The sequence below is a fragment of the Ambystoma mexicanum genome, chromosome 13 (genome assembly GCF_040938575.1).
Source record: "Ambystoma mexicanum isolate Mex_15411 chromosome 13, UKY_AmexF1_1, whole genome shotgun sequence".
Taxonomy (NCBI): Eukaryota; Metazoa; Chordata; class Amphibia; order Caudata; family Ambystomatidae; genus Ambystoma; species Ambystoma mexicanum.
The window spans coordinates 606,951,151-606,976,216 of NC_090938.1; the positions used below are offsets into that span (position 1 = coordinate 606,951,151).

General features: G+C 47.4%; 1 protein-coding gene across 6 annotated transcripts in view; it reads left to right on the forward strand.

The window, feature by feature from the left end:
• The window catches only part of GHDC (GH3 domain containing), a 410,758-nt gene that overhangs the window by 134,281 nt on the left and 251,411 nt on the right, over positions 1–25,066 (forward strand). For all 6 annotated transcript variants that reach the window (XR_011283072.1, XM_069634469.1, XM_069634467.1 and 3 more), the window contains one exon: positions 2,447–2,636. Coding sequence is in view for 5 of the 6 variants with exons in the window: in XM_069634469.1 (XP_069490570.1) it covers positions 2,447–2,636 (190 nt within the window). In the remaining variant the exon portion in view is untranslated. The remainder of the gene's footprint in view (positions 1–2,446; positions 2,637–25,066) is intronic.

Sequence of the window (25,066 nt, forward strand, 5' to 3'; positions counted from 1 at the left end):
GGGTCTGGAGGTAGACATGGGAACAACAACCCATGCTCTATAGACCACTTTGAAGTGTACATGCTATTTGGCACCTCTTGGCCTTTACTGCTCCCTGACAGCTCCACTTGCCAGCGCAAGTACCCCGGTGCGAACTGCCTTTGATAGGGCGGGGGGGTGGATTGGGGCGGTGGTCGTGCAGACAAGACTCGTTTGCCGCAGGGCCTCACCAAAGAGAGGCCATCTAACTGCATGTAAGAGGCAGGCTGCAGGATCTAGTACATGGAAGGCAGGGGGGTGAGTTTATAAATACCTCAGCCTCCCAGGAGAATATATGGGTGCAGTTCACCCTGGAGACCCTGGATGCCTAGGCAGTTCGTCAGCAGCAGGCTGGCCTGTGGTGGCAAGGCGGCACGGGCCAGAGGGGGTCATCTCTGTACCCGGTGCCCAAAAGGATGATTTATTATGATCAACCATATTGATTATTTACCTATAACCATGTTTTGTATCAATAAAATCCAACGGCCTTTTATTGCCAACGCTTGAACAAAGTGGTGTGGTAAGTATTTTTGGGGGAGGAGGCAAGGCCGGGAGGCTTGTTGCCAACCCGCAAAATAACATATGTATGTCTGCTGCATATGGGTTCAACGGTTATGTGGATTGAAGGTGGGCGGCCAGCGTGAGGGAGGATGCTGGCCAGAGACATGTGGTGTGACAAGACAAGGCACAGGAAGACTATTCAATGGAGACACACTAGATTCATTTAAAAAATCAAAACAACCATTGTTAAAATACATTTTGGGTTTTATTTTAGATCTTATTTTCAATTGAACATAAATAATAAACATTACACATTGTAAAGTTCCGGTTGCAGCACATCCAGGGAAAATCCGCGGTATTGTCCACTGTCGCTGGGGAAATGTCTAATGGCAAGTACCGCACAGGCAGGTATTACTCTCCGAACGCGGTGTCCGAGCCTCCCGTGAAGCCACCAAGTGAAGCAACGATAGGCCACCAGCCTGTACCACCTGTGAAAAAGAAAGATGCAATGGAACCAATTTACATGCGTTCGAATGATATGTAGATGTAATTTTATATGTGGGAGACGACCATGAAATAGTAGTGGCATCACTGACATCACAACCAGAGTATACTTACTCGTTACTCGGATTACGTGGACGAACAGTGCCGCGAAGTTCGTGCATAAGCACCATCATCATCCTCAACACGGTCCGTGAGAGGCAGGCTTCCCTGAACTCTGGCAGCTCGGTGATGCATTGCGGACTTGGCTCGCCTTCCGAAATGTAGGCCAAGCACCCGGAATTTTCACGGCAGCAGCAGTTCTCCTCAGTTGGCATTAGCTCGCACCGATTGCACGTGCACCAGGTGGAGACGCCGTCCATGCGACATGGTCCAGGCTCTTCATCCGTTGACTGGTCCTCCCAACTGCCGTCCGAATCCCCATCGTTTTCGCGTGCTTGCCTTTCCAGTAGTTCCTCCTCGGTGTACTCGGGCTCGTACATATACGGCATTATTGTAGCCATTGTGTGGTAAAGAAAGTAAAATAATTTACAGAGATGGTACAGGTGTTCACAAGGCCTAGAAGCGGCGAAGGTAGATGACCAGAGCACAGAAACGAGTCACAGAATACTCAAAGTAACACAGAGAGAGTAATGGAATCGAAAATCTGCTGCTGTGTGTTGTGAAACGGTGTGTTTATACTTATTGAGGAAAGAGGCGTCCTGCCATTTCCATGGCGACACGTCATTAGCTGAGGCGCAGCGATTGTTGACACGAAACGTGCTTTGGCGTTGGGAAATGGGCGGTACGCGTCTGCTGATGTCAGGCTCAGGGGCGGGGGATTTGATTTAGTGCCGCAAACGCAGGTGAGCCAGGTCGATGGGGGGAAATGATAGGATTATCAGAAAATGGCGTCTGATTTCAAGTGCGTTAATGGACGAAAAGTCGGGTAAGGTCCATAGGAAAGTTTTCTACGATCTACCGATTTATGCTTAAAAACACATGGCCGAACCGTAGGGACAATAAAAAAAAAGTCCCGGAACTATCCTTTAAATATATTGCAAACGCTGGGTAGGGGCTTCTTCTCCATGAAAAGGGCAGGGACTGAGAGGGGCCTATGGCAGGCTTTAAGCTGAGCTTTATCTAGGTGATTTTCATTTAAAAAATGGCTCTGAAACAATGGTGGTAAGCTAGTTTATTGTTTGCATTTTCTTTAAAAATGTTGGTTCTTGAGCATCTAAGTCCGTAAGTGTCTAAAAATCACAAAACAAGGTAGAGGATGTTTTACAAATCGCATGGTTCCTACGACTTTTTTGCTTAACACCTATGTTGAGCTTCATTGGGGGGTAAAGCAAATTGCATGGAATGTGGAACTTGCCCCATGTTTGTGCTTGAAGCTTGTTGTAACGCTTTGAAATATAGACTGCATCTCAAACCCCCTTTACAGGTCTGATTGGGGTCAATCTTTGGCCGGAGAAGTCCGAGCGTCACTACCTGCTGTGCCCTCGGTCTATGTTCTGCGAGTTCATCCCCATGGGAGTCTGCGAGGAGGCCCAGCCGCTCACGCTGGCAATGCACGAAGTGAAGGAGAACGAGCTCTACGAACTGGTGATCACAAACCACGCTGGGCTCTATAGGTGAGAGATGAGCAGATGCCCAGAGCAGCAAAGCCTACAGGGTGAAGGGTGGAGGGATGCTATCCTGCATGCGTACTCATGCAATGGGCTCCAGCATTCTCATGCATGTCACAGTTGTATAAACCAGTATAGACCTGTAGTCGTCCGTCACATCTTATTCCCACGATGTCCACGTTCTGCCATTAGCTAGTGCTGTCTATGGGCAAGCTTTTTACAATATTGCTTTCTTCAAATACGTTTACACATTGATTGTATATGCCTCCTATGCCCTCTGTGAATCCAACCCTGTTTCACATCAGACACTCTGTCACACCTTTTTAATGCCTTAATTCCCTCTGATATATGTTCCTATACAGTGCACTAGGAGAACACTTAATGAGACAATTTCCCAGTGCAAACTTGCTCTGTAGAGTCTGTGTGCACCCAGCCCCTCTTTACACAGCGGACCAAAGACCAATGCAGCCCAGGGACAGCCAATATTTCCTGACCTCTGGTCATATTTATATTATCTTCCCATCTTCGATTACTGTTTCCTACCACTGCTGAAGACAGCAGAAGAACATACTTCGACTGCTGGTGGTGTGGCCGAGCCTTCCGGCCGACCTATACAGTAGAGAGAGTGGGGTCTGGGGGTTTCTATTCTTTTCAAGAATCTTTCCTTCTCCCCTCTCTTTGTCCCTTTGGTTTTGTCGTCGCTTTAATATCCCAGAGCTATGGACAGGACTCAATTTAAATTTTGCCCTTCCTGTAAGGGAAGATTCCCATGGAAAGAAAAGCACCAGCTGTGCAATAAGTGTTTCCCCTTCAATCACGACGAGGCGTCCTGTAAGTACTGTAAGCTCCTACGTCCTAAGACTATCGAGGAGCGTTGTGTGAAACGGTGGGTACCCTACGCTATGTCGCAGGCTGAGTGTAGCAGCTCTGCAGCCGCCAAATGTGATGAGGACCTAAGCGACGACCAAGGTTCCAGTTCGGACCCATTGACCTTACATCGGAGCGCTCGCGCTCCGCGACGTCCGTTCCTGGCCCTGCTAGGCACGACGGAAGTCCTGCTTTGGGGAATGTACATCCCGGCGACAGGGAAGCATCCACAAATCGGGGAACAAAGCACACAACCCCCGGTACTGCCTCTGCGTTACAGTCGAAGCAGACCAAGGTCGCCAACGGGTACGCGGGGTTCCTCGACGGCACGCGCCGATTCACATGATCAGCAGCCCTCCCTGCAACTGCGGCAGCGGCATGCGTCCTGTCATTCTGCAAGTAAGGACACCAGCAGCAAAAGCCATAAGGCAGTCGAGACGCCTCCTAAGAGCGCGCCAATGCTGCATAAAGCCGGGGTTGCGTCAAAATCCACGGCGCAACCGCCTACACAGTCCATACACCTCCCAGTAACGCCGAGCATCAGCGAGAGTCTCACTAAAATCATTTTGGTGGCTAAACAGAAAGACGAGTCTAAAGACCCGTCGATAGACACGTCGAAACACCTGGAAGGGCGGAAAGATTACTCTGAGAGTCCCCAAGCTTGATCTAAAACTCTTAGTGATGAATCTAGATGTTCTAGGGAAGAGAATCTCCAGGAAGAGCCCTTTCCTCCTCTAGACACCTCTGGCTCCTCTTCATGGAACAGGGAGACGTTTGAAAGTTGCATGAACAGACTGGAAAAGTTTGTGGACTTTTCTGAGAGGTTCACTCCTAAGAGGCTTTGTGAAGAGGGCCCTTTTACACCAATAGCAAAATTCCAGAGGCCCTCTGACCCACTCCATGACAAGGGCTTTGACCTTACAGATTCAGAAGAAGTTCCTATTGACCCATATTTACAGGATGATGATCACTTTGATGATCCCACTGATCAACCCCACCGGTGGGAGGACAACCTGCTGGCAGATAACCCACCTTGGCTGTCCCCTCCCCATACCCTGATAACTTAAGTATGGACTCCCCTTCCTCCCCACCACTGCGTCAGGTATCTCCTGTATATGACCAAATGACGTTTAATGCCATTTTAAAGAAGGCAGCAGACCACTTCCAAATTGCCACGCAGGAGGCAGTACCAGATTCGGATTTTGTGGAAGACATTTTAAAAGAGAATCCCCCTGCCAGCCAGGCTATCTCCTTACTTAATTCTATTAAGAGGCGCATTGCCCCTTCACTATTAATGCCTTCGCAGACCAGGGCTGTTAATCCACGAGTGGAAAATCTTTTTTGTCCCCCCCCCCTGTTGACCCCCTTTATATTAGCGGGCATGCCACCCCAGATTCTCTTGTGGTCATGACGACAAGGAAGAGGGCAGGTGTCCCCTTGTCCACAAGCGAGACACACCACCAGACAAAGAATGTAATAATGTAAGAAATTGTATGCTCTGTGAAAGAGTAAATTGTATCTCAGGGCAAGCAGGTGAACCATAACATTCTCAAAAACACTTTAGAGGCTGCAGAGACAGCGGGAAGGACTTTTGGCCCAGGGTACCCTGTTAAAACGTCACACCTGGCTGAAGAATTCTAGGTTCAAACCGGAGACACAGGTGTCATTAATCAACAAGCCGGTAGAAGACTCCAACCTGTTCGGAAAGGCTGTTGATGAGGCTCTGGAAACAGCAACACGAGACTTTGAAGACTTTGAATCAAATCACTCAAAGACCCTTTGAACAGAGTGGGGGAAGTTCTTGCTGCTCCTTTTGTGGCCAGTCCTATTCTCGCCGGCACACAGGATATATCTAAGGTTTGTGATAGAGGACAAACGCCATCAGTTCAAGGTCCTTCCCTTTGGCACAGCCTCAGCCCCAAGGGTGTTTACAAAGGTACTTGCAGTGGCAGCAGCACACCTGCGCAGGCAATCCATCCCAGTTTATCCTTACCTCAACGACTCGCTCATAACCGGGGATTCCTACAGAACATGCCTGTCAAACACTCAAAAGACGATAGACTTCTTATTCAGTTTAGGATTCTCCATAAACGAGAAGAAATCCAGCCTAACCCCCAGCTAAGTCGAGCAGTTTCTGGGGGCCCTAATTCGAACAGAAGACAGCCTCGGCTTCCCCTCCGAGAGGGTCCAAAACATGCTGTTTCAGATCCCTCAGTATGTAGCCATTCAAGAGGTGACGGTATGCAAGGCCATGCGACTGTTAGGGATGATGGCATCCTGCATTTACTTGGTTCCTCACGCACGGTTGCGCATGCGCTCCATGCAAGAGTGGCTCAGCAGCCAGTGGTGTCAGGCCAGCGGACAATGGGAGGATCTAGTGGTTGTCTCGGCAGCCCTCGTTCTCTCTCTGCAGTGGTGATCGAGGGAAAACCTCTTGAAGGGGAAAACCTTCACCACGCCCGCAGTAGAAGCCACTCTCATGACAGATGCATCTCTTACGGGGTGGGGGACTCACCTCCTTCAACAGACGGCACACAGCGTTTGGTCCCCAGCAGTAGCATCCAACCACATAAACCTGTTGGAGCTGTTAGTGGTGTTCAAAGCACTGAAGGCCTTTCAACCATAGTTACAGGGAAAAACGGTCCTGATCCTCACAGACAGCACCACGGCCATGTACTACCTGAACAAGCAAGGGGGCACTCACTCTCCAGGGCTGTCCAAACTGTCGTAGAACATTTGGATATGGGCTCTCGAACACAAGATGTTTCTATTGTCTCAATACGTTCCAGGGGAACTCAAATCTTCTGCAGACATGCTCAGCAGAGACTTCCCATTGCCCTTGAAGTACGAATGGTGTCTACACAAAGACATTGTCTCAATGTTTTTGCAGAGGAGGGCTTCCCAGGGATCGACTTGTTCGCAACTCTGGAGAACACACAATGCCCAGATCACGCCTCCAGGTACCCTCAGAACCGATCCAAGGGGAACGGTCTCTGGATAACATGGTCAGGGAAATTTGTTTACGCCCCCCCCCTCGACTCCCCTACTCAACAAGATTGTGCACAAGATGCACCAGGAACCAGTCACACTGATATTGGTAGCGCCGATGTGGGCACGCCAACCCTGGTGTTGCCATCTGATGGAGATGTCTCGCTCTCCTCCGATGAAACTACCTTGCCCATACAACATGCTATCTCAGGACAGGGATTAAACTCTTCATATATGCCCGCAGACTCTCAAATTAGCGGCCTGGCTCCTGAAATCCTAGAGTTAGGGCATCTCCAACTTCCTCCGAGATGCATGGATATACTTGGAGAAGCAAGGGAGCCTAACACCAGACATTGCTACTCCAATAAATGGAAACGCTTCATCATCTGGTGCAATTCCAAGAGCATCAATCCCATTGACTGCTTCCCTACTCAAAGTGTGCTATACCTAACTCATTTACTAGACTCGGGTCTAGTTTTTAATTCCCTGAAAGTCCACTTAGCTGCACTTTGGGACTATTCCATGTCCCAGCGAAAAGTGTTGTGGTGGAAGATCCCAGTAATTAAAGCTTTCATGGTTAAAATAATTCATTACCACTATTTCTAACCCGGCTCCCGGATGGGATCTAAATGTGGTATTAACCAGACTAATGGGGTCTCCCTTTGAACCTATACACAAGGCAAGCCTCAAGGCACTCACTTTCAAGACAGCCTTTTTAGTGGCAGTCACTTTTATAAGGAGAGTCAGTGAACTACAGGCCCTTTCGATCTTGGACCCTTTTGTCACAATTCACAGAGATAAGGTGGTTCTGCGCACTCACCCTTGGTTTGCACCCAAATTCATTTCTAAGTTCCATGTGAACCAGTCTATAGAACTATCCACATTCTTCCAGAACCCCACTAACATGGCAGAAAGAAGCCTACACACACTGGATGTGCATAGAGCAGTCATGTACTTTCTGGAAAAGACTAGACCACTAAGGGGAAAAAAATAGTTTTTGGTTTCAGTGGTGGCTGGTAGAGAGGGGGACCCTGTCTCTAAATCAGCCATCTCCAGTAGGATTGTTAATTGAATCACACTCTGTTACCCTCTTGCTAAGGGTAAACTGCCCTTCTAGTCAAAGCACACACTACTCGAGGCACTGTGGTTTCCATAGCATTGATTGCAAATGTTCCTCGCAAGTCCATCTGCAAGGCGGCAACCTGGAGTTCCGTACACACCTTTACAAAACACTATTGCCTAGACATTCTAGGTCTGATTCTCAGGTGGGACAAGCAGTACCAAAAGATCTTTTCACTGCTGTTCCTTCTCACATCCCACCTCCAAATCTGGGTACTACTTGCTAGTCTATGCACACCTTGTGATTCAAAGCAGATGAACAAGTATCAGAAGACATGCATTACTTGCCGTAATAGCATTTCTGATGATTGTATCTGCTTAGTCGGACTATATGCACAGCATGTGAATCTAAGCAGATACAATCATCATGAATGCTATTATGTTAATGCATGTCATCCCTTTTTAAGAACGTTTTTCCACTGAATTTTATAGGTTTTTATTAGTGCAACTAAACCATAACGTCCCTTTACCAATGTTTTTTCTCTGGATTGCATGGGTTTTTACCAGGATAACCTTAATTTTCTACGTGTCCCACTGACCACCCCTCTGCTCCCATTCTGATAGCCACACAGTCTGTGGACTGTGCGACTGTCCGCGGACTCCGGACAGCATTCACGCTGCCCAAAAGCAGAGATGTTACCTTACATTGTTGTATCCTGCAATGGGTAAAGACATGTACATGAAATAATAAGAGATATATATGTAACACATCGAAAAATAAATAGGTATACAAATTCTGTACTTGAGAAACCAGAACTATGTTTTCATAGGTTACACAACATAATGGAATGTACCAAGCACAAAGCTGAACTGTACACCTAACAGTATTACCTCAGTGGAACCTTGCATACACAATGAGAAGCAGGTGGAAGTTATTTCAGAAGAAACCCTTACAAAAATAGTAAGTACACTGTATTTCTTACTGTAACTTTACAATGGTCCTCATTACAACTGTGCCGGTCCGGAAACACTGGTGCCGGTAAACCTACCGGCACCAGTGGACCGGCACAGTACGACTCTGCGGACGGGTGCCGTCCTGCCCGCCAGGGTCAGACCTGGCGGGCGGAACGCAACCTGCCTGCAGAGTTTCACAGAAGCACTGGCACCGTTATTAACAGTGCCAGTGCTTCTGTGGTCTCCCATTCCCATGGAGTGCCTGACTTCCCGGCCACCACGGTTGTAATACCTCTGTGTTACCGGGAAGTCAGGAGCCAGTAGTTTCTTTGGAGTCGGGCAGCAAGCCGCCGGTATCACCGGCAGGCTTACCGCCAGACTCAAAATGAGGCTCAATCTGTTATGTGTACATAACTTCTAAGGCATAGCAGTATTGTTTTCTTTCAACATAAATGGCAAGCACACTGGAGTGGTTGCAAGAACACATCCCCAATGTTGAAATGAGTGAAAGAAACAACTCTTTTTAACAGTACATAGTGGGAATGAGGAAAGTGGGCCGGAATTACAAATAAATGACCGTGAAGATGGCCACAGACAGTCCTTAACAGCAAGTGTAGAAAATGAACTAATGAATCTAGCTGCAAAAATGGATGAACTAAATAATAATTTTATACAGTTGATGACATTTGTTAAAAATCATGTCTGATACCACTGCCCCATTTGTACCTGTGTCCATTCACCCTGTCCCTACTAATCCTGTTATGTTATGTTAATCCAACTTGTGAAGCGCGCGGTCACCCAAACGTATCATGGCGCTGAGGTGAGAGGATCCTAGTAAAGCCACGGAAACCTAAAAAAGAAGAGTTTTTTTGGCCTTCCTGAATGCTAAGTAGCTATGAATTTTATTTATGGTCATTGGAAGGCCATTCCACAATACTGTGGCAGCCACAGAGAAGGCACGTCCTCCAATCCTTCCCATCAAATTCCACAAATGAAGGACGCTATGATGAAACCTCTGTCGTTCCTTCCCTCATGAACAGTGCATAGAGAACCCCAATTCCTCCATATGTTTCCCATTCTGCTACCCCATCTCTTTCCAAATAGCTTCTATGTGATTGTTTGAATAAATATGTATGTATGTACTGTTGCGTGTTTTTTTAATTCCAATTTGGAGTCCATGGATGGTGCGACCGTCCGGGCTGTCTGTACCCAAAATGGAGGTGCCACCAGACATCGCGCATGTTTGGAAATGTCTGCTCGTTTGTGTCGCACTTATAATTAGTTCAGGGAATCCAACCCTGTCCTACGGACACGGGGGCGCTTGCGCAACTGACCCGGTTGTGCCCCTGGACACCTCACCTGTCTGCACATGTCTGCTCACATGTGTCACAGTTTTATTTAGTTCAGGGACTTTGGGCCTGCCCTATGGACACTAGCACGCCTGCGCATACCGTCCCCCTTGCTACAGGTGTCCGCAGGACAGGCCTCCTTTCCTCAGCCGTCCGGGGACGTCCTCATGTGACTGAACCCGCACTGTGTGTCGGAAGTACCCCCGGACACTGTCCGTACCCCCAGACACTTAAAAACTGTATCTTTGTCCAATCCACGGTGTTTGAAGCTGAAACTTCCCCCTTGCAGAGGGACCATGTCTTAGTTGATCTGGCAACTTTCTATAACTTTTGGAGTCCTATCTGTGGATCGAAGTGTCCATGGACAGTCTTGCCGTCTGCGGAGAGCCCCTCTAAATGGACCCACTCACTACTGCTCCTTGTGTTTTTGGCTGACCAGGAGAGAGCACCTCCTGCTGGTTCTGCTGTCTGTTGGCTATCTTTACTTCTGTGCATCTTCACATAATGGCTTCCATGGCTACTGCAGCTGCTCGTCCTCCACCACCATCATCTGGAGGGGCTGCAGAGGGGAATAGGCTTGGTGATGCAGAGGTGGATCAAGAGGAGGATGAGGGTGAGGTACAGGAAGTCCCTCTCTTAAGCTCCCGACGTGAATCCTGGGTGTGGCAGCTTTTTACTACCGTTGGGGGTGTACCAAAGGCTCGGGCGGGCAAGGTTAGATGCACTGAGTGCAAGGTTGTAGTCGGTCATGGAAAACCGAGTCTGTACAGCTATGGGACCACCTCCATGCAGCACCACCTCGGGTCCAATCACAAGGCAGCAGTTTGGAAGGTCGTACCTTTCGTAGGGGCAAGCAGGCCTTCGGCCAGTACTGCACCCTCATTATCCGCTCCCGGTACCACAAGGGACACTCCTGTGGGGCAGAGGATCTGTGTGGAAGCCTTGCAAGCCATACAAGACAGTCGACTCATATCTTTCGAGGGTGACAGTGCTCTGTATGTACTGTGACACACCGCTCTTTACAGGGGGACATTTTCAAAGTGCTTTCGAGGCTGCGGTCAAGGAGCATGAGAAACACTGTCCACTACCTGATTAAGGGCCACCCAACATCTTCCTCTGTCCACCCGGCCCTTCGTCCCTGTGGTTGGTGCCCCTTCTCTCCCTTCCCTCCCGTCCCTTGTGTCTCCTGTGAAAAAAAGACCCCAAAAATATAAAACCCAAACAATCAAAAACAAAAAGGTTCTTTTCAGAGCCACCTTTCACAGTTCAAAAATTCAAGTACCACAAAAAAATACAGGCTCCTATGCAGCCTGTGAAGTCCGCAGACAGGGCTGTAGTCCACGGACATCTATAAAATGTGGGTGCTGGTGGCATCAAAAACTTTTGTGTGGGAAAGTGGTGTCTCTGAAAAGAACCTTTTTTTGTATTTTTTGTTTTTCAGAGTTTTTTCAAGTTTTAAAGTAAACTAAGAAACATTGTACTGAACTAAACTTTTTCTTTCAACTTACAAAACAGTAGGCATTTTGTTTTTTCTGTCCTTCCATGCATTTTTTTCCACCTACTGGAAAATGCTTTCTATGTTTACAAAAAGTGCTTCACAGCATTTTTAATATTTTGCAGAAAAAGCTGATTACCAGCATCAGTAAGATGAGATGTACTCCATCTCTGCGGAAAATATTGGCAATGTCAAATTTAATATTTGCATTATCGAAAGACGTCATGTCAACATCTCTCAAAAATGCACAGACCGCTCATGGACAAGGTCGAGTGGAACTCCACCCCACCCACCAGCCCAGTCTAATTCGTCATGTGAAATGACTCATTTGTAATATTCCACAATGTCTAACCTCCACATTCTGAGATGTTTGTAAGAGTTATGATGTAATGTCTAGACGTGCTATTAATATGTTTGCTTGTTTCTGCATAGCCTGTGCTGTACCTATCTCAACCTTCTGCCAATAAACAAAATAAAAAAAAAATGCACAGACCGCCTTGTTTACATTGCGTCTCGCTTTCTCCATATGCGGACCAAACCAAATCTATCTGTGGGCAATGCGAGAAAAAATTAGTCGAGAGTTCGGGAACATTTCCGTCATTTTGCCAAATGTCTCCTTAATTGCAAACTGCAGTGAAATTCCAGTTACATGCCTTAACCTGTTCTCCACAATGAACAACGATAATGTCCAGATGTTGGAGTGTGACCAAATTGACACAAAATGGGAGTCAATCCACCCACTTCATGGCACGCACTCCATACCATTCCACATGATCATCATGAAATCCAAGATTTTCAGCCACTCCACACTGCTCTGCATACACCTGCAACCAATGGATCCACGAGTCCCCCAAAATCCACACACTTCGCCTCCTGAAAGACATAGCCATAGCCATCTGCACTCACTCCTTGTGCCAAACTCTTTCCTTGCAAACCACACCCAGGAAACCGTATTGGCCAATCCCTTGGGCTGCGCAGGCTCATTTCCATGCCTGGCATCCTCAAAAGACCCGGCATGTGCCGTCTGCTGACTACCGCGGTGTCTGCGGACAGATCATCAAATTCAAGGGGGTGGGGAGAGAAATTAAATGCAAGGTTTTTTGTATTTTGATTTTCTTTTTTAGGTCTTTTCAGATTTTATTTGCTATACCTACTCACATGCACTCTACATCATTTTCCAGGAACATTCTGAGTGCATTTTGAATATTGGCAAGAAAGATTGCATTGCCACAATCTGTAAAAGTGATGCCATCACTAAACAAAGTACGTCCACCATCCACCAGAATGTTCTCATTTGGGAAGGATGACATCCCCACAGCATACAAAAATGGACATAGCCCTCTGTTCACAAGCAATCTTCCTGCCTTTTATTGAGGACAAAAGACATAAGTGCATCTCCATAGTGCCCTACTATGGATATGTGAAAAGATTATCTTTCCACATTGAAACAGCTCCACTAGTGCCTTCAGCAATTCTTTCACTGCACTCTGCAAACTTATTGCACTAATATACCCCAAACCGTGTCCTCCACAATGCACCACAGTGACATATGGAGTTTGGAAAACAGACATATTTTTGCAATCTGAAAATAAACTCTTTAAGTTTTGCCCAGGCACACCACACCAAAAAGCCTCCACTCCCGCCAATCCAAGGTTAGCAGAAATGCCACACATTTCTGTGTACCTTTTGCAAATTCCACATTAAAGAATCTCCCACCATCTACACAGTAAGCCTTTTCATCTCTACAATCACAGCCATCTTCCCTACGCAGAGCAATTAAAAAATACCCTCTCTTCCTATAAAGCACTACCTGAACACCTCATTGGCTAATCCCCGCAGTCCCCTTTCCATGCCAGGCATCCTGAAAAGACCTGGATGTGGCACGCCCTGTCCGCGGACACCGTAACACAGAGCAGCCCTTCTTACCTTTCCACTTTAATCTTTGAAGCAGTCCCTTATTGGCTACTGTAAAGCAGTCACACACCCATCCACCAATCACATCCAAAAACTCTACATCTAACTGTGTCATCTCAGTTCAACTACTATAAAAATCTCCAAGATTTCTATTTGCAGAGTCAACCACATCTGCATCCATCAACACAAAGTACAGGTATGCATATATTTTGAAAAGTAAATTTCCAACTCTTTTATGAATGCATATAAATAGGGCTCCTGCCAGTTAACCTGCATAACCTACTCAATAATCATACTCTCGTTTGTCCCACCTCCTGACATAAAGTGGCAGTTACTTACAATGCTGTGTGGTTGAAAATGTTTCTTTTAATGAGCATATTCCTGCAAGTTTCAAAACACATATTTGCAATTTCAGCAGCACTGTTTGTTTCTTTTGTGAAAGAAAAGAAAACCAAATTTAAAACATTTCCACAGCTTGTTTAAGTGCCAGATCCTGTCTGAAAGTTCAATATATTACCAGGACTTGCATACTTGCCCATATTACCCATTACAATGTACAAACTGTTAATTTCTTCTTTCATTCTGTCACTTTTAACACCACTTGTCCCACTAACAAAGTTACACTAAAACTCCCACAATGCAAACGCAAAACAAAGACTGCATGTAAACAAATGAAACATAGAAAAAATGTGTTTAAAATGATTTAGTTCAGCACTATTTCAAGTAAAACAAATAAATGCATGTATACATTTACAACAGCGCTGTGTCTAATTATATATAAATTAATTAAAGAAAAAGGGAAACGCATATTGCAAGAACACTGTGTGTCCAATTTCATTAACTTTCCCACACATGCATACTTGCTAACATTCTCCTTTCTAATCTGCACATGCGTATTGCCTTCTTGATTTTTCTCTGCATTCTGGGACTTGCAGTGCACCTTTTCTTTTTTTCAACTAGATATTTTATTAGGTTTTGAACAAAATAAACAGACATCAGCATTTGCATATCATAATACGACACAACACATTATCTGCATGGGATCCTCGGTCCGTTCAGAGGCTTGGGATGGGGGTCTCACATTCCAAAGGGAGATGTAGCCCCTGCGTGGGGGTAATTCTCAGCCCCACGGGTCAGTCCAGCCAGCGGGTTAGCAGGGGCTTATGCGTGAGACCAGTGAAACGTTCCGCATGGTCCATGAAAGGGGCCCAGACATTTCAGAAGAGGTTTATGTTACTCAGGCGAAGTGTTGTAATCTTTTCCGCTGCTATAATATCCTAGCACTTGGACTACCACAATGGTATGGAGGGTCCCTCTGGGTGCTTCCAAAGTCTTGCAAGGGCTATCTTGGCTGCTGTTAGTAGGTGAGTACATAGGCGGGCCATATGGCCTGATAATGGTAGATCCCCGTCTCCTGTGTCCCCCAGCAGAACGATCCCGCGTTCCCAAGGGACAGAGAGTCAGGTAATCGAGTGGATATGGTTCAGCACGCCTCTCCAGTAGCTTGTTGCTTTTGGACATTCCCAGAGGAGGTGGAAGAGTGATCCCTCTGTGGGCCATCCTCTCCAGCAGTTCAGGGAGGGGGAGGAGCCAGATTTGTGCAGCTGCACTGGGCTGATGTAATATCTGTAGCACACTTTATATCCTCACTCCCTATTGGTGATGCACTGGGTGCTTTTATGTAGTCTTGACCATATCCTGTTCCACATTGATGGGTCCAGTTCGCGCCCTAGGTCCTTTTCCCAGTTGGACATGTATTTCTCCTTGCACTCGGTTCCACTTCTCCAGGAGCTGGTACAGAGTAGAGACTTTCCCTTTAGGGGGGCTGCTGTCAGCGTGAGCTCTTAAGGTGTTAGATTTCTGAAGCCCCATTCTTTGATGACTCGCTGGGAGATCCAGTGAAGGATCTGTGAGTAGTGAAATCTTTCCCCCTCAGCAATCTTGAACTTTGCCTTGCAGTTCTCAAACGTGAGGGGATGACCTCCCTCAAGGAAATCAGAGATCTTCTGAAGGCCTCTGGCCTTCCGGGCAGAAAAGCTGTGATTGCAGAGTCCCGCAGAGAACCCTGGGTTGTCCCACATCGGCATCAGCAGCTCCAGCGATCCTGTGACTCCCCATTTACTGGCAGCTGTCTTCCAGCTCTGAACCGTATTGCGTGTTGCGGGAGCGGGTTTAGGTTGGGGGGGTTTTCCAGGCTTGCATGTGTGGAATGTCGGATAGGGGTGACTTGCACCATCCCTCCTCTGTCGCCAGTGCAGCCGATCTGTGGTTCTGGAACAAGCAAAAGCGTGCAACAGTTGGGCCGTGTGCCTGTATCTAGATACGTCGGGGACTCCCAGACTCCGCATGCATCGGCTGCGGGTCATGATTATGCGGGTCATGATTTTCTTTGTGATGCAAGGTCTTTTCTCCTTCCAGATAAACTTCATTATCTCCCGCTGCAGGGAGTTGAGGTCACTCTCCGTGATGTGAGTTGGGAGCGCTAGGCATTGATAGATCAGCCTGGGGATCAAGTTCAACTTTATCGCCGCAACCCGACCCAGCCAGGAGATCTCTTGGTTATTCCAGCCGCTCAGGTCCAGACGGAAGTCCTTGAAGAGCTGTGGAAAATTGCATTGGCAGATCTTGGCGCTAGTTTTGGGAATGCGGACCCATAGGTGTTTGATTGTAGAGTTAAGCCCATGGGATGGGAAGTCCCGGAGTGAGGAAATCCTTTTGTTGTTCTGTTAGGTTGATCGGTAGAACTGAGGACTTGTCATAGTTCACCTTAAAGCCAGAGACCGCTCCAAAGGCATCAAGCTCCTCCAGCAGGGGTCGTAGGGAGGTGTTTGGGTTAGTGATGGTTAAGAGAACGTCGTCCGCATAAAGTGCAGCCTCATATTCTGTCCCCCCCACAGTGAGCCCTCTGATGTTTGGGTTTTTCCAGACCCTTTCAGCAAACTTCCATGGACAAAGCAAACACTAAGTGAGACAGCGGGCAGCCCAGGCGCGTGCCCCTGGATATGGGGATGACCGCTGATCTAATGCCATTAACTCAGAGCTCAGTGGATAGGGTCTTATAATTTGCCATGGTCCATTTTATAAAGTTGTGGCCTACTCCCATGTGTGTGAGCGTTCTTTGAATGTAGTCCCAATTCACCAGATCAAATGCTTTATGAGCGTCAAGGGAGATAACCAGTAATCCCTCCCCCTTTCTATTGGCGGATTCGATGAGATTTAGCGTTCTTTTGATATTGTCATGTGGGCCTCTACCCGGAATGAAACCTATCTGGTCCCTGGATACCAACTTGGGGAGAACCCTTCCTAGTCTGGATGCTAGAACCTTAGAGTAGATCTTCCCATTCGTGTTCATAAGTGTTATGAGTCTGTATGAGATCGCTTGCTCGGGGTCTTTCCCCGGTTTATGAGCTAATATGGTAATCGATTCAGCCATGGATTTTGTCACCCTTTCCAGTGCTCAGGAAGGAGTTAAATGGGAGTGTTAGGTGGGGGGCTAGGATATGTGCAAACGTTTTATAAACTTTTGTTGTCAGCCCGTCTGGGCCTGGGGCAGTATTTTTCAGGGACTTGATAGCGTCGGAAACCTCTTCTAAGGAGATTAGGGCCTCCAGCAATTCATAGGGGCTAGCGGTGGTGTAGGATCTGCAGGACTGGAGATATTGGTGATGCTGGGCCAAATCCTCCGGAGATGAGGGAGGACCTGTCATGATTGATCTGTGATACCTGGTATTTCCGTCCACCCTCCCTGAGCCGTGAGATATTGTTCCGACTATGCACCTTCTGCAATTTATACGCAAGTATGCGGTTTGCCTTATTACTTTTGTGGTAATAGAAATGTTTTGTGTAGACGAGCGCCTTAGCGAAGCGATCCGCCCAGGGTATCTCCAGGGCGCGCCTGGCTTTTTTCAATTCCCTTTCAGCCTTCCTAGAATTGTGGGCTTTTAGGTCCTTTTCCAGGGCAGCGACTCTAGATTCCAGGGCCAAGGTTTGGATCTTAGAGATCTGGAATTGCTCGGCAGCTACACTAATGAGCAGCCTGTTACGCTCACCTGGTATGCACGTGGACGCCACCCAGCCCTGGTTGGATGATTTTCACTCTCAAACCCTCTCCCAGTCCCTTGGTAAGGCCTCTGGTTAAAGATGGGTCTGCAATATAGGAGAGCTGGATTCAATACCAGATTGTCTGTTTTCACACCTCCCTTGGCCTCAACTCCTTCCTCCCCCTTGGGCCTTCTCCTCACCTTAATATTGTAAGAGGTGGATTCTCCGTCCTGCTCCTTGTGGCAGGGGCGCGTAGATGTGGGGGGGCGAGCAGCGACCAAGTTACTTCACTGGTGCAAGTCCCCTGTGGGAATCCAGGCCTGCTGCGACTCTGTAGGTTTGCTGCTTTACAGTCATTATATGCAGTTCTTATGTTCCTCTTAGTTCGAATAATAATGTCTTGCTTCTTTCCTTTTAGGTATGGAAAGGTATTTTGGTGTTGTCATGTAGTGTGAAGATGAGCATGGGCCGGTAGGCGAAAGCGGGGTGTGCGCGATGCTGTCCGGTGAATAATGCGCGATGCGCGGCGCTGTTTCGCCTTTTATATTGCTAACCTGTGTCTTTTCTCTCCTTGCAGGTTGCGATGTTCCTCACCGAGTGCCGTAATGTTCCAGCAATGATACTAACCAGGAGATGACTACCCAGGTAAGAATTGTGTGGCTTTCTTCATTCGGGAGGAAACGTGAGTAAATGCTTACTAATGCTGTCTTTCTTTCTCCTCTTTCCAGGTTATGGTATTCCAGGATGCATGCAGTGTTGGATGATGGAATTCGTACCTTCAGGTGAGTGGAGCTGAAGTCAGCAGTGGATTGAAGACAGGATACTGTTCCATGTAAGTTTCGTAGTGTTCTTTCTCTCTCTGCAGGTCCTTGGTTTCAGGTAAGCTGGCATCAAAGAACTGGACACGGTGAGCGTTACGCTGCCCACAGCAGAATAACGCAATGCATGTTCTGCTGTTTGGGTGTGGTTTAAATAGTCTCAGGTAAAGTAGTCCAGGTAAAATAGTCCCAGGCCTGCCACACCCAAAAGACTAGACCGCATTGCTCAGTTCCTTGTAACTGAGCTATGTGTGTGCCTCCATGTTGGCTGACCCCCCCCAACCCCTCCAAAGGTAAATAGTCCCAAGTAAATAGTCCCATTCTAATGTTGGTCTTCATGATGGTTATGAGCCTGGCGCCAAAGGCACCAGGACTGACTCCAAGAGAGTCTTGGATGAGGTTTTAAGGCCTTTGATCTGGCCCTAGCTGGAAGGCTGACTTGCCAATGAGGGCCAGGGGCAAGGATCATGACACCCCCCCCCCCATATAACCGGCTTCATAGCCTCCCATTTTGTCTCAACTGGAGTGTTGGGTTAGAGTTTTCCTTAAAATAATTGGTTAATGACTCACCCACTTCTCCCTTAATCATCGCGTCTAGTAAAAGGGAGTCATTAAGCTTCCAATACCTAGGGGGTGGGTTCCGGGCACTAGAAATCGAGAGGTCAGCAGAGACTGGGGCGTGGTCAGATAGCATGCGTGCATGAATTTCAACTTTGCTCAGGCAGGGGAATAGTGCTCCCGTAATCAGAAGGACGTCAATCCGGGAATGTCCTTCGTGCACTTTAGAGTAGTAGGTATAATCACGGTTCTCTGGATTAGCTACTCTCCATGTGTCAACTGTGACTCATTCTCTCAGTAACCTGGCTAGGGCCAGGGCCTGAGCGAAGTCCGGATTGGACGGTGGCAGTGTCTTATCCTTCATGGGGTCAGGGACTGTGTTAGTCTCCCCAATGATAAGGTATCCCAATGCAAATGTTGGTAGCAGCTCTGATAAGAACTTATCCTGGCCTGTGTTGGGGGCATAAATACCTGCTATGGTGATCGGTTGCTCAGCGATTTGCCCTCTCAGTAGGAGGTATCTGCATGCTGGGTCTTTTTTGACTGAGATGTTAGTCAAAGGGAATTCATCTGCATGGAGGATAGCTACCCCCCTATTTTTCTTGCCCGAGGTAGAGAAGTAAGCCTTTCTAAATCGTTTAAATCTGATACGGTGCTCATCAATTGCTAACAGGTGTGTTTCCTGAAGAATTACTATGTCTCCACCCAACGCGGCCAGTCTACTCTCCACTGATTTGCGTTTCCTAGGGTAGTTGAGACCTTGAACATTCCATGTCACAACGCGGACGTCCCTACTGTCATCCGATCCCATGGATTGTAAGAGTGGTCTCAGCTCGGAGCATCGTTGCAATGCGACTAATCTTGGACTTCCGAGGTATACCCATAAACAAGTATCGATGTGTCGTGTCTGGAAATGTCTGTGTGATGAACTGGGTTGCTAACCAGGGGATCCGAGACTCTGAACTGTTCCCGGTACCCTCAACTATCCTCACCCTCTCCACTTCCCCTCCCCTCCAAACCTTTACGGATGAAGGAACACTCCTCCACGGGGTCGCCAACCAACCCTGCTGTCTACTAACTAAGGCCTGTGGGCCGGGGAAATGGTATATTGGTAACTAATGGGCTAAGCATCGGGCTGGACCTATGCCCTCTGTGGGAATGATGTTGTGGGCGCAGGTTAGGGTGTGTTAGTGTGCCCTGTAGGGTGACATGGAATCCCTACAGTGATTTAGGCTTGTCCCACCCTGAATAGGGCAAGGCCCTGTTTGCTGGTGGGCACCCAACGGGCTGCTAGTGGGTTATGCAGGGGGTTAAGGCACCAACCTTCCAAGAGGCCGAAGAAGCAAACAGCAGTTACTGCAGAGTCAACTCTGGTCAATGCGCTTCCGGGGACCTCGGAGCCTACGGCGTCTGGTGGGGACCAGGGGCTGGACGAAGATGATCTTGTTTGGGTTTGTGCTTGTGAGTCTGACTCAGAGCCCTCGTCGGCTGACCCCTTTCCCAGGAAGTAATCCGCCTCTTTTGGGGTGTGGATCTGTCTACGAGTTCCTTCCCATGTGAAGTTCAGAGCAGTATGGAAGCTCCAGCGGTATTGCACCTTCTGCGCTTGCAGCCATTCTGTGAGACTCCGGAGAGCTCTGCGTTTCTGGAGCGTTGCGTTTGCTAGATCTTGTTACAGGTAGATGGTCGCTCCCCTGAAGAGAATTTGCTTTGTGGATCTAGCCTCCTTCATTATTTCGTCTTTAACTTTGAAGAAATGAATTTGCGCAAGAAGGTCCGGTGGGGATGTTGATGCTTGTCTCGGTGCTGTGCGATGGACTCTGTCAATATCCAGATGAGAACTGTCCGGTAATGTTAAGATGAACCTGAGTCGGCTATTGCAGTGGGTATACCCCACAGGGGGATATTGTTTCGCCGAGAGCGATTCTCTGAGTCCTCCTGCTTGGCTTCGAGTGCGTCACACCTTGCTTCCAGAGATGCAGTCCTATTCAAGCCGTGCTCCAATTCGAAGGCATTGTCACATAGGCTGTTCTCCTCCCCTTCAGCGCACTTTTCCACATCCTCGACATGCTTGTCCAGTGAGGAGATATTTCTGGTGACCTCATCAGTGCCTTTTTGGATTTCTTTGGTTAGTGCGGATAATAGTTCTTTGAAATCTGACTTGGTGGTGAATTGGCCAGAGTCCGGGACCACTGGCCCAGCTGATTGGTCGGGCTTCTTCATTTTTTCATGGGTGGGGTTGCTAATCATTGTTGCAATGTCTGCTTGCTTTGCTGATTTCCCACTCTTTGCCATGGTGCACCAGGGGGATACTGGGCTGACTGTAAGAAGTGAGAGTTCCCGGGCAGCGCAGTTGGCACTGCTTGCAGTGTGGGGGAAGGGCCGAGGCGCAAGGGTGCTTATCAGGATCTTCTTGTATCACCCTACGCAGCGGTTTGAGTCCTAGTGCTGCTTATTGCACGATTGCTGGTGCCACGTTGCGCTGTTTCTGCGCATCCCTGTGGTCGTGGGGGATGGTGTGGATGGCGCTGGTATCACACCCCAGGCTTTTTGCTATGCCCTCTGTTCCGCACAGACTGCTCCCCCAAGGGACCCTGGAGTTAATAATATGGTTGTAATTGGAGTTCTCTCAGGGCTTCCTGCTCCAGCCCCTAGGTAGTGCTCCAGCTGGTTCAGGGTTGGAGGGGTGAGATCACTGCTCACTCTGCGGCTGTTGTAAGCCTGAGAGATGGTACAGGTGCCGCCTGTATATCATCCCAGGCATTTGCTATAACTGATAGTGCGGCACCGGCTGCTCCTCGGGGCTCTAGAATTGCTGAGAGGGCTGGCGTTGATGTGGGGGGCAGAGCTGTATAGGGTGCAGGTGGTGCTCTGCAGCCGTCGAGCCCCTCGTCCCCAGGTCTTGCTTCAGCTGGATTGGCAGGCCAGGCAAAATGAAGCCCTCATGCTCTCCGCAAGGGGCCGTTGGCTCTGGAGTGCTCCAGAGACTGTTCCTCGCTGTGCCGGGATCCTGATCGCTTAATCCTTTTGATATGACAGCGGAGACGATGGGGCAACAGTGCGCCCGAGCGGTGAGCACCGTAAGGGTGGTGGATTGCGCTGGTGCACCCCCAAGCCCCCTCTCAGTCGGGCATGGAGGAAGGAAGCCCACACTCAGAGTGGCAATGGGGGATGCCTAGGGGAGCACTGAGAGGCCCGTGCGGGCCAGGAAGGTCTGCGGGGGGACGAAGTGCAGCTCGCTGTGTCCAAGTAGGCTCCAGACAGGGAGCTTATCCTCCGGGGCTCACGGGCATCCGCAGATCGGCAAGGCGTTCTCCCATTTGCTCCGATGGGGATTGCCCAAGAGTGCGTGCACTCAGAGATGTTTAGGCACACCCTACGCCTCCCACGGGATGCTTGCTTCCAACGGGCAGGGGCAGATGGTCCAGCTGCGTTCCACTTATTCCAGATTGATCCAAACTCTTAGTTTGATGGAAATTCAGGCAATTTAGGGGAGTGTGACCCCTCCTCTCCGCGGCCCGTTGTAGACGGCCGCCATCTTGATTCTTCCTCCTCGCCACGGGGCTCAACTTTCGCTGCAAATATTGGAGCCGATGCTGAGTTTCGGAGACAAAGCCCCGGTGATTCGGGTGTAGCGGGAGGTTTGCAGGGCGATTCGGTGGCTCCAAGCTGTAGAAATAGGATCCGATGGCGGGGCTGGGCAGGAGCATTCACAGAGCCATGCTTTCCAGTCGGCTCCCAGCCATGCCCCCCGCAGTGCACCTTTTGTAATGCAAATAGTGCAACCACAACACAAACAAAAGAATCATCATTTAATAAGCAAGTACACATTACAATACATCCCATTGGCAAGCATGCATGTTCTGACAACATAACAAACCTTGACACAAGTTCCATGTAAGTGTTCTACACACATTTTCAATATCCATTTCTTTTTTTTAGAAAAAAGTTACACACCGTACTGCTGAAAATCCACAAAACCACTTTTTACCTTTCATGTCCAGCCTCCCAAAAATGACAGACTTTTAAACACTCGGCATTTTCCATTTTCAATTGTATAAAAATGTCACACTTTCTTGCTACAGCACCGGAGGGCATACTTATCACAGAACCACCAGCCCCATTAGCAACGCTGCTGGTGCTTCCGTGCCCCATTCCAATACAGTGCTATGCAACTCCACTGAAATGGGGATTAACATTTTCCAGCACCTAACTTTCCAGGCCAACAGGACCTGTAATGTCCTGGTGTCACAGGGAAGCTAGCTGCCGAAAAATTATTAGTAATCTGGTGGTAACCCATCTCCAGCAACGGCAGGGTTACCACCATACTCGTAATGACATCCAATGCTACTAACTCTTCTTCCCAACAACTCCTCCTACATTCCACAATAATGTCTTATTGTACTAAAATTACTTCACCATTACCATACATACCCACTAATGTTCTTCTTTCCTAATTGCAGTGAAGAACAACCTCCTGGAAGACAACAACCTACCTCCTAGAAGACAGCAACCTGAAAAAAACTACTGTTCACATCCTACAAAGTAATTGTAGTAATTGTACTAGCGTAGTAGCATTCTTTCTGTTAGTGTAGCCGCACAGTAGCCTATAAAATTCCTTTCAAACCAACATTTGCTTCACTCTTATTCATTACACCGTAGCAGGTACACTCTTTGTATTCTCATCTGAACATCATTATCATAACACCCACTATTATTGTGAAAACATTGTAATGTCCTTACTTGTTCATGCACACTAGCACTCTCTTACGCACTAACCCAAGCACTTCACACATTTACACACACAGCTACTCTTACAAACTTCCCAACCAGAAACCAGCAGCCCATTGCACAATCACCCAGCCCTCTATTTATGTCTGCCCTCATATTCACACTCATTCACAATGCACGCAAATACATTCCAAAACTTTCAAACCCACAACTTCCTTTTTTCTCCAACAGACGCAACAGAATGCCTACTAAAAAGCAGCTCCATAGAAAACAAAGAAGAAATAGAGCAGATAAAAATAAAAACATGCACAATACTCATCCACCTCTAGCTAGCAGAATATATAGCACATATTCAAACATAACTGCTAATACAGTCAGTCAACAAAGCTGAACCAGTTAGCACTAAAAATACTAGGGCCCCCTCTTCCAAAAAGTAAAAATGAATGTATAAAGAATAAAACTACTAATAACCTTACCACTATATCTACCAATGTTAACATAGCCACAGTTAAGCATTCCAAATAAATTATTTTACAAAATATGTTCCACCGTACAGTACTTCAAAATCTTATAAAAACAGCGGAAAAGTCATGCTTGACCCTTAAAAATTACAGCAGAAGACTAACCCTGCAAGCTCTCATTGACAGCGCAATGCTACTCAAAAGAACATTTTTATATTAATTTTAACCAGAATTAAACCACTAACAGAATTATTCTGTAAACTACAAAAAGTACTTCTAAACATGCGCAATGTCAACATAGACACCTTTGCGGACTTCTGTGCAGGTGAATGGATTCACACAAGCAGCGCAGAACCATATTTCAATGAAGAGGCTTGTAAACAAGAACAGAAAAACCCAATTGCCATACATAGTAGTGGCGAATGCTATGAAATGCTAGACAACACCATTATGGTACAAGAAACTCTTTTTGAAAAAACGTCCCCAACAAACTTGCAATCAACTGTTCCTTCCCCCCAACCAATCAGTCCAGTCTACAAATGGCCATGCACCTCAATGTGTAACATACGGAACCAATCCTTCAAATCTTTACGACAATTCCTCAATCACTATGTGAAAGTAAAAGACAAAATTAGAATAAAAAGTTTACAAACCATGGACTCCTGTCCAGTGCGCAATTACACTGGACTGTGAGGACATTAATTTGGCTGCATTTCGGGACCTGCTTGCAAAAGCACCGTCTACCACATCAATATGTTAGCAACACAACATTCCACTATACGGAATCGTCTCCAGAGACTGTGCTATGCAAAACAGTCCTAATTTACAATTGCAACATGTTAATAACATTCTCCTACGTAGGACAGCCAATGAACTCCTTCAACAAATAGACTACATCCAAAGTAAATATTTTGGAAGTGAAGATCACTTAGAAAATTCAGTGACTTTAGAGAACATTAATGGAAACCTTACAATTGCCAATCTTCTAACAAACACGCACAAAAAAGAAATAGCAACGTTTCAAAGCACATCTGCTGAAGTGCCAATCCAAGTATGTGTGTGTTGTCGCAGAACCTTTTTATAAAAAGAGCACAAAAACTGTAGGTATGACTTATAAAATAGAAGGCAATGAGGAATCCCAAGGATTCTAATAAGCTCTATATCTTATAACAGAAAACAAATACAAAGTAACTGACCCATC